Source organism: Fonsecaea nubica (assembly GCF_001646965.1).
Source record: "Fonsecaea nubica strain CBS 269.64 chromosome Unknown Scaff201, whole genome shotgun sequence".
Lineage (NCBI taxonomy): Eukaryota > Fungi > Ascomycota > Eurotiomycetes > Chaetothyriales > Herpotrichiellaceae > Fonsecaea > Fonsecaea nubica.
This window is the reverse complement of record NW_019173874.1, coordinates 1-10384: the sequence shown is the minus strand read 5'-3', so window position 1 is coordinate 10384 and position 10384 is coordinate 1. Positions and strand designations below refer to the sequence as shown.

Sequence of the window (10384 nt, the reverse complement as noted above, 5' to 3'; positions counted from 1 at the left end):
CGGGCATACAGTGTAATGACTCGTCTCCTGGGCGCGGAGAAGTGTATAATAGACAGCATTCACACACTCACTCATGCACTGATGTCCTCGTGTGAATTATGGCACAACAATACCAGACACACACACACACACACACACACACACACACACACACAAAAGATGAGGCCTCGCAAAAAATAAAAAAGAAAATCTCTTGATCTCTCTCTGTCTCGACCTCCTTCCCTCACCTCTCCTTGTCCTTACTCCTCCCTCCCTCCCTCAAAGACAAAAACTTTGCCACCCAACCCCTCCGCTATGGGGGTGGATGGTAAGTGAAACCCGCCTTGTGGCAGATTTTTTCCTATTTCTTTTCGGGAGTTATTGAACTCCCCGCCTTTTCCGGTGGGAGGGTTCCCTGATAACTTATCCCTTTTCCGAAATCGACGACCGGAGGATCGAATCGTGGAGGAGGAGGAGGACCGGAGGATCGCCTACTTTGAACCCAATATTCCCAGCGCTAGTGTGTTGACTTCTGCAAGTCTCTTTCTCTCTCTCTTGTGAGGGTTGTTGACTCTCATAAGTCTCTTTCCAAAGTAGGGGTCTTTGCGATTGTGAAAGACTTTTTCGGGACTTCCACTTATATGTGATTCTGTTTCGGGGTTCAAATAGTGGAGAGCTTTGTCTGCTGGGGAGCATGTCGCCAAGGTTGATGGTTGTACCGGAGGGTGTGGTATAACAGAAGGGGAGGGCGATGGGGAGGAGAGGAGGTGTTGGCACACTCACCACACTTACTGAGGATGTACTCCCTTCTCTGTGCATTACTCACATTACTCGAGATGTCGACTACCATCAGTCGCTATCGTCTTCTCTTGCACCTCGTGGTTGTCCAAGGGATTTTCTTCGCCAGGATACGAGGTACACTACTTATCCATTCTGGAGATTCAAAGGGTAAGGGAGGCGGGGTGTAACCAGCTGGCATGAAGAGACTCAGTACAGCACCTACCTCGTAAACTGTCACTTCCTACAATCTAGTAGCAAGGCACCAAGGCACATTCTGTCCGTACCGAATACATACATACCTACCTACTTGTAGGTTGACAGGTTGGTAGATAGTCACATCATACATACCGTTGTGTGGTGCGGGAGATCGGCGCCCAAGACTCGGTGCTCGGTCAATGCCCGGCCGGCCGACGGGCCGCTCTTCTCCAATACGGGGGTCAACAGCCAACAAGTGGGATGTGGAGAAAGCGTGATTCAACTTCATATACATACACGGTATGAAGTACGAAGTAGGTAGATCAGTAGGTATTTACATAGATAGAAGCTTACCGTATCTAATTGGGGAGCCTGGACGGAAGACATCGCCCACGTGAATGGAAGACAGACGCTGGAGGATGGGGGACAGGTGAACGTACCTCAAGTCACTCGGTACCCCTACCGATACCTCAACACTAAAAGATGATCCTGCGTCCAAGTACCCGCTGCTGAGCTGGCCACTCACGCTGCTAGTTCTGTCTGAGACCATAACACTTCCACTTCATGGCCCACCGAAGCGGCAAGGATCCATGGATGATCTGCGCTAACCCCGGCATGCATAGGCTATCGCAACGCCTCCAAACCCGGGCTGGCCCCGTTCAATTCTGCCGGATGCCGTTTTGATACTCCCGTCTGCCACATAGTATCGCGTGAGAGTCGGGGAGTCGACGTCGGCTGCGGCATGCCAACATTGTCCCGTCCCTCTCCTCATTTAGGCGAGTCTGATGAAAAGCGGTGCCATGGCAAACGTGGATATAAGTGAGGCCCAGTACCCCACGTCTGGATCGTCAACACATCCTGCAAGTAGAGACTTGACTCTTTGTACAATTGCAACCCCCAGAGAAACCGAGAAATGCCTCTGTACGGACGTCATATGGTGTGGGCGTAAGTCCCATTTCCTTCCACTTCGCATTCTGGCAACTCTGTTGAATTGACATGGTCCCAGCGTGTGCCTCGTTGCTGGATTGGGCATCATGTTCGAGGGTTATGACCAGGGCGTCATGTCCGGGGTCAATATAAGTCCCTCGTACATTGTATGTGTTTCTGAGAGACCCTCTCATACAAAGAAACCGCTGAGCATTTTGCAGGATCTGGTCAACATCGGCGATGGCGCAACCGGGAATATCACAAGGCCGACAAAGCAAGGTGGTCTTGTCTCCATCTACTATCTCGGTACCCTCCTGGGAGCACTGATGTAAGCTCTGCCCGCTTACTCCCATCACGACTGATCCAGAGGTTGAGCTTTGTTGAACAGGGGCGGGGCCTTGTCCGATAAGATAGGGCGACGCAAAGCTATATTCTTCGGCTGTCTTTGGGGCATCTTTGGTCAATCGATGCAAAGCGCAGCTCAGAATGCTCCCTGGATGCTCTGCGCCAGATTGATCGGAGGCGTTGGAACTGGCTGCATCAGCGCAGTCATTCCAGTTTGGGGCTCGGAACTTGTCGCTCACGAAGTGCGAGGCATGGTGATGGCCTTCGAAATGTTCATCAACTTTGCCGGAATCTCGACCTCGTGTAAGAAACCTCCATCCCTTGTTATTTGCTCTGCTGATTGTCATAGACTGGCTCGAGTATGGGCTGAGCTTTGTAAACCATGGAAACACCGACGTTCGGTGGCGATGTAAGCCTTACGAATTTTGTCCGCAAGTGGCTCGACTGACTTATCCTCTCAGTTCCTCTTGCTTTCGTCACCATGTGAGCATTTTGAGTCACTCTTCACAATGGTCGTTGACATGTAGCAGTTTTCTGATTGCCTTGATGCTCATCATACCCTTCATGCCAGAGAGTCCACGGTCAGTCGGCTGGATCCATTCTTTCAAACCCAACAGTGCTGATCTGAGTCGACAGCTGGGACATTGCCAATGGGAAGCAAGAACGTGGCAGAAAGACCCTGGCAGTCTTCCGCGCTCAAGGAGATATTAACCAAGCAGAGGTCGAAGCTGAATTCAACGAGATTGTCGCCGCCGTCGGTCAGTTCCCACCTCCCATAGGAATAGAAGTGTTGCTGACAACCACCACTGCGTCTAGAATTGGAGGCTGAATACCCGGCTCGGAGCTATTTCCACTTAGTCACTGGAATCAAGAGTGGCGATCTTCATCTCGGACGGAGAGCATTTTTGGCCGCGTGGCTGCAGATTATGCAGGCGTGGTACGTTGATTGGTGCGGCTAGCTGTCTTGCAAGTTCTGACTGGATCATCTGCTATAGGACTGGTGTCACAAGTGTGGTGGTATATGCTCCCACACTTTTCCGCATTGCTGGCTTCAGTGCACACAAAGTGAGGTGCCCTGGCAATCCCTACAGATACCCTGCTGACAACTTGGTTTAGGCAAACCTCCTGACAGGCTGCGCCAACCTAGTCACCATGGTATGCTGCGCATTTGCTTTCGTGACAATCGATCGTTACGGCCGTCGCAAGGTCCTTATGGCCGGTGGGTTTGGACAAAGTCTGTCGTTCTTCATCCTTGGTGCTCTGTCCAAGGTCGGAGAGGACAAACACAGCCAGACAATCGGCGCCGCCGCTGGCTCATTTGTCTTCATTTACAACGCCATATTTGCGGTAATTTCAGTTCACCTTTCTGTTCATGACTCCAGCTCATAAGTCCCATGCAGGCAACGTGGCTGAGTGTGCCCTGGGTGTACCCGTCAGAGATTTTCCCCCTTGCTATCCGAGCTAAAGGAAATGCATTTGGTATCATTGGTATGTCGAATTCGTCCGGTCACAAAATGGATTCTGACAGACGTTCTCTCAGGTTGGAGCCTGGGTTGTGGCTCTGTCTCCCTCGCGGCACCTGTCATGTTCAAAGCGTTGGGCCCGCAGGGTTTCTATATCCATGCCGTCTTCAATCTGCTAGCTGTCGTCATAGTATTCTGTTTCTACCCAGAGACCAGTTGCCGGACATTGGAAGAGGTATGTGGCTTGTTGAACAGCATTAATTATGCAAGACCGTTATCTGACTTGCATACCCAGATCGATCTCCTGTTTGCCAGTAAGACACCATTCGTCTGGGAAACCGAAAAGAAGTTCCAAGAGCTTAAGCTCCAACATTCGGCTCTCGTTCGTGGAGGACAAGACGTCAAGGTGGTCGCCGAACACCTTGAAGCAGGAGGACTTGATGGGAAGAAATACTGAGCGTGGAGGTGTATGGTCGACCTGTGAAACTGTCGGGGGTGGAAGCACAGAGCACACGATAGCAGCTCGACGTAGACCAAATCTACTGTTGAGATATTGAGGTTCATGTCTGTCGATCTCTACCGAGTAATAGGTGCCAATAGATTCGGTAGGTATGCCGGGGATGTACCTCGTACCAAAACTGCCAAGAGGTGGCAGGGGAAGCTCGGGGCGAGAACCGATGCCGCAGGTGGCAGGTTCAACAGTCAAAGCCAGTAAATGCGGCCCGTCATCAACGAGTGGCTTGAACGCCGTAAACGCCATAATAATATCCAACCTGCAACACCATCTCACGGATTCAAATTAATGGCGCCATGGTGATAGGGGCATGATACATACATCAAGGACTTGTCATCTGTTTCTGCCACTCTTGCCTCACCCTTCCTCCTAACACTCTCCTGCCTGTGCATCGTTTCAGTGATTACTGTCGCAGAGCAACTCGACCAGCCTTCCCTAGTACGACTGCGCCCGGTTATCACAGCAACAAGTCACCGCTGTCCGACCCCAAGAAGCCTGGTCGTTCTGCGGCTGTGTGATCCTAGTCTGCCATTTCGTGCACCATGTTCTTCTGAAAGCATGGCGACCTGCCTAACATAATTGTCCCTCCAACCTCACCTTGCCTTCTCTTGACTTCACCGGCCTGGAGCGGACATCTCGGAACGTGCCCTCGTTTTTGACCAATTGCCGCCTTGTTCGTCTTTCTCAAGAGAACCCCAATCACCACCGCCGACAAAATGACCATGGAGAAGATTGTAAAAGGCGCCACAAAAATAAAGGTCAGGATGTCGCGCAGACCGCGCGAAATCGACTGGAACAGAGCTGACGGGGTGCTAGTTGGCCGCGCCCAAATCCAAGTATATCGAGCCCATACTCTCTGCCACAAATGGCGGAGAATCAGGTGTCGCCGAAGTCTTTCGTACTCTACAACTCCGACTCAGAGACTCGACATGGACGATTGTATTCAAGGCGTTAATTGTGGTTCATCTTATGATAAGAGAAGGTCAGCCCGAGGTCACTTTGAGGTACATATCCGAGTCACCCAAGAGATTGGCAATCAGCAGCTTCACCGAAGGTATGCAGAACACACCAAGATGTCTCCAGGAAGCTTTGCGCAAAGTCTAATAGGGAAACAGTCCAAACCCAAGGTCTCAATATTCGAAGATATTCGGAATACTTGTTGGAAAGAGTACGAGCTTTTCGAGATACGAAGACGGACTTTGTCAAGTCAGGAACGGGAAAGATGCGCAGATTGACCGTCGAGAAAGGGTTATTGAGACAGACTGAGGTTGTGCAGGATCAAATAGAGGCTTTGATTCGATGCGACGTAAGTTGGAATGACCATCTCTGACTCCAAACTCGACTCACCCTTGCAGTTACTAGGCACTCATGACCCGGAGAATGAGATATCATTGACGGCCTTTCGTCTTCTGACCTTGGACTTGCTCGAGCTGTTCAAGGTGATGAACGAGGGCACCATCAATGTTCTAGGTGAGTAAGGCGATCGGATAGAAACCGTCATAGCTAACTCAGACGCAGAACACTACTTCGAAATGTCTCGTCCTGACGCGGAACGGGCATTGCAAATATACAAGACATTCGGAAGGCAGACCGAACTGGTGGTGCAATATCTCGGTGTAGCCAGACAGTATGAGACGTCAACGCGCTTGGAGGTCCCGAGACTAAAGCACGCACCAACAACTCTGACCAGTGCCCTGGAAGAGTATCTCAAAGATGCGGACTTTGAACTGAATCGAAGACAATATCTGGCGCAGCAAGAAGCGAAAAGGACGGGTAAGCCAGTTTCGGCCGCGCCATCAGCCAATCCATTCGACAAACCAGCAACAAAACAGGCAGCACCGGCCTCAGTCGCAGCCAGACCACAGCCGGCTCAATCGGTGCCCAAGGGACCAGCGCCTGATCTGATTGACTTCTTTGAATCCATTGAGCAGAATCAGCAGACGATGGGTCAGACCAACATGAACGCGCAGCCTCAATTCCAGCAAGGAGTCCCGCAAGTTCACGGATACCATCAAGCGCCTGTGCCTCAACAGACGGGCTACAATCCTTTTCTACAGCCGCAGCCAACTTTTCAACCTCAGGCTCTACCGCTACCCCAAGCTCAACCCCAGCCTCTGCAGACAGATTTCACAGGGGCGGGATTCGGTGGATATGGACCTCAACCACAGCAGCAGGCACAGTCAGCAGGCGGTTACCAATTTTCCTCGCAGCTATCGCCGATTCCTCAGAATGGCGTGGCAAACTTCCAGTCTCAAGTCTTTCCACCAGCTCAGCCTGCATCGCTACAACCACAGATGACATCCACCAATCCGTTTCGACAGTCCACGATGCACACTGGAGGTGTGCAAATTTCGCCTGTTAGTCCTGCTGTTCCTGTCCGGTCGTCGACCAATCCATTTGCTAAGCACAACACTGGAGCGATTTCCCACAACGACCACGGGGCAGGGATGGTCCATGACCAAGCGGGCTTCTCTCCTGTCTCTCCCGAGCAATCCTTCCCCTCCAACCCATCTTTCCTCTCGTCACCCCCGGCACTGCAACCTCAAAGAACAGGCACAAACCCATTCGCAAAGAACCGACCAACAACATCAGGAGGAGGTCCAGTGACAACCAACGTGACGGGAAGCACCAACCCCTTCCGGCAGAGTGCGTTTGTCAATCAACAGACAGGTCAGGGGTGGCAGCATAGCAACCAAGGTACGCTACTGGGATTTGACGTAAACAATGTAGACACAGTGCCGGTCTTCCCACGGCCAGGACAGAATTGAGGAAGCTATAGCATCGTAATCGTAATGTGGGGTGCAGTTGGATCAAGGGAATGAAGTGTACTTGTACTCAAGGGGCTACAACCGTGCAGAATTGGATTGTTTTTGCGGCGGGGGAGATGGGGAGGTTGTGATAAATAATGCAAGGCGCGCAAGGCCACGAGGGACTCGAGTTGCCACCGTCATTTGACTTTGAAATTCCATCGTGATCGTCCAACCTCCAATTTCCGCCACCTCATTCAATGTTGAATCTCTATTTATCACAATGTGCCAGAGACGACACGACTGAACAAACACGAATCGCCAGTTGTGACTCCATCTTCCGGCTGCCCTTGATCATGAATCTGTGGACCATGTTCCCCTTCAGCCACCTCAGAAGTCACCCTGCGGCTTGATGCCGTGTCCTCCGCCTTGACTGGATCGCCTGTTCGACACCCGCCGTCCTCTCACAAATCAGAAACGACCGCCGCTGTAAGTCGCGCCTGCTTCTCGAGACCCAATAGAGCGTCCTCCAGATGCCAGTGCTTCTCCTCCCAATTGCTGCTGACCGACTTTGAAAGATGGAGGACGGCAATGTAGATCACATTCCGACCCTCTCCATCATCCCCTACGACAACAACCGGGAGGTCGTGCTGTAAGTGACACACATCAGGGAGAATGGAAACACAAACAACAAGGGCAATACTAAACTGATGAGACTAGCCGCCACGCAGACACCATTGTCTACCGCGACCCGAGAACGAACCAACTTGTCCCATTCCATAGAAACCAAGATGTAGAGCGGCGCTCCTCGGACTGTCCAACCTGTGGCCGACCCTGGCACAGACCACCAGGATCCTCGAGCACCCAAGAACCCGGTCCAAGTCCAATGGAAGACCAACCCAGCTTTATCACAGAGGGCTACTTTGAGATGCTCGCTCGAAGCCTTCCTGGCTCCAACGAACCATCTGCACCGCCCTCTCCGCGACGTCGAATCGTCCAACCAGTCCGCTCTCGGCTTCACCCTTCGTCAGCCGCCGTGTCTCCGCCTCCGAATGCAGAGTTCATCGCCAGTGCGCCAATCCCTGCCAGTCAGTCCCATGGAATCTCCGAGACAGCTTTTTCGCCCAACTACTTCGAGAAGTTCTTTATCGAAGAAAGAGAGCTCGGAAGAGGCGGCCGAGGGGTTGTGCTCTTGGTCAAACACGTCCTCGACGGCGTTACCCTCGGCCATTTCGCGTGCAAACGTGTACCCATTGGAGATGACCACGCGTGGTTAGAGAAGGTCCTTGTCGAGGTCCAGCTTTTGCAGACTTTATCACACCAAAATCTCGTCTCTTACCGCCACGTATGGTTGGAAGATTTCCAAACCAGCACCTTTGGCCCTAGTGTGCCTTGCGCGTTCATTCTACAGCAATACTGTAACGGCGGAGACATGCAAAACTACGTCCTGGGCTCTGCGCAAGCATCCACGACGACGCAAGAATTAAAAGAACGAATTCGTCGCAAGTCGAGGGGAGAATCCGAGCTTCCGCGGCGGGCGAATGAACCCAAAAAGTTGCCTTTTGACGAAATTTACAACTTTTTCAAAGACATTACCTCGGGATTGAGACATCTCCATCACAACGGCTTCATCCATCGGGACCTGAAACCGAGCAACTGCCTCCTGCATACCGTCGGTGGCGAAACCAGAGTCCTGGTCAGCGACTTTGGCGAAGTTCAATACGAGTATGCAACGCGAAAATCCACTGGCGCTACTGGGACGATATCCTACTGCGCGCCCGAAGTGCTTCGACGCATCTCTCCAGGTGGGCCTTTTGAGAACTTTACTTCCAAGTCGGACATCTTCTCATTAGGCATGATTTTACACTTCCTCTGCTTTGCAAATCTCCCCTACAACTCGGCAAATGTCCTTCATGAAGAGCGCGAAGACATTGATGAATTGAGAGCAGAAATTACCAACTGGGGAGGATTTGACGATCAGCGCAAATTACGTCCCGAGTTGCCGCGTGCACTCTACTCGTTTCTCAAACGGCTCCTGTCCCTGAGCCCGGATGAGCGGCCCAGCGCAGACGATGTTCTCCAGGTCGTCTCGTCAGGTAGACTCGACGACATCCCCGTGGTGCGGAGGCGGAGCTCGATGGAGCCGGAGGAGCTGACGCCGGCCCGCCGGATCCAGAAGCTGGATACACCGCAGAAGGGAAACTCGCCACAAGGAAGACACGGTCATGACATGAGTCCCAGACCGAAGCGATCCTTTTTCCCGTCGGCGAGATCTGTATCTCAGGAGCCGAATGGATCCGAAGCAATACTCAGCGACCACGGGTACACGAGCGGTAGCGAAGCAGACCGCGAACAACGCGCACATAAAGCCTCCACGTCGACGCGACGCGAGTCGGCGAACCTGAGGCTCAACAGCACCATGATTCTGCGGGCCAAACGTGCCTCATCGTCTCTCCCTTCGTCCCCATTACAAAAGTCTCCCACCCACTCGCCGACCCGGCAACAGCTCCTTCTTGAATCTGCACGAGAGGTTGACCGGCCAACTCTGTCTCTATATCTCGATCGAGTCTACAACTTCCTCAACGTGCCCATCACCTCTCCTTCGACCCGTGTCGTCATACTCGGTGTAAAACTATTCAGCACCCTTCAGCCTTGCCTGTCTCAAGGCATGAACGCGATAGTGGTCTATCCCATCATCGCAACGGCATTACTAGAGTTCTCATTGGCGCGTGTGCGGCTATGGAAAGCTTTGGTAGCTATGCTGGCGCATTTCATTGTGCTTTCTTTAGCGTGGAGAACGGACAAGTTATGTCAGAACCCCAATGGTGGGTGGATGCAATGGGACGGACATGATGGTGAATGAGCCCTTTGCAACTGTACATTCCAATGGCACGAAAAGCAAATTTTGATCACATTAGGGCGGACTGGATTGCTTCGGTGGAGGAATATGCAGTATTTTTCCTCCCATTAATGAAAGTGTCGTGAATCCAGCCTCTGTTATCTTCTGTTCCACTCTACGTCGAGACCATCACGCACGGCAATATTTGATTCGCTGAGCACTGAGGCTCAAAGGAGCCCAAATGACCATGCTCCAAGACAAGAAGTGGCGAAACAGAGCATCAACTTCCAACCCTGCACTGCGCATAGAGAAAAAGGCAAGGGCACTCGCGATAATATACTGGACTAGACCAGCACCAGCGCCAGAACCAGAACCAGAGCCAGAGCCAGAAGCGGGCGGTAGAGGGCGGTGAAGGTATACACCGAGAACATACGGGCCTACGTCCTCGATACCTATGTGCACACCGTGTATACAAACCTAGCTCGGGTGGTTGGTTCTCGATGCCTCGTTCAGCCTGATGCGTGCAAGGCTTGGCGGGAATAGGGGGCTCATTGGGGGAACTTTTGTAAGGTGGGTTGGTGGGTGGGTGGGTGGT

At 52.2% G+C, this 10384-nt stretch overlaps 2 protein-coding genes across 2 annotated transcripts; both read left to right on the top strand.

The window, feature by feature from the left end:
• Positions 1-1867: 1867 nt before the first annotated feature.
• Positions 1868-4146, top strand: AYO20_11762 (hypothetical protein; the record flags this gene model as incomplete). Its single annotated transcript, XM_022649975.1, has 14 exons — positions 1868-1899; positions 1961-2048; positions 2103-2209; positions 2270-2529; positions 2576-2635; positions 2688-2709; positions 2757-2807; positions 2863-2984; positions 3043-3163; positions 3222-3291; positions 3343-3573; positions 3627-3714; positions 3767-3924; positions 3985-4146. The coding sequence occupies 14 exons, from the start codon at positions 1868-1870 to the stop codon at positions 4144-4146; spliced, it is 1572 nt and encodes a 523-aa protein (XP_022494051.1).
• Positions 4147-4919: 773 nt separating this feature from the next.
• On the top strand, positions 4920-9813 carry AYO20_11761 (hypothetical protein; the record flags this gene model as incomplete). The annotated part of the gene is made up of 8 exons (XM_022649974.1): positions 4920-4961; positions 5020-5257; positions 5319-5509; positions 5559-5673; positions 5722-6900; positions 7336-7439; positions 7529-7602; positions 7671-9813. The coding sequence occupies 8 exons, from the start codon at positions 4920-4922 to the stop codon at positions 9811-9813; spliced, it is 4086 nt and encodes a 1361-aa protein (XP_022494050.1).
• Positions 9814-10384: the final 571 nt, after the last annotated feature.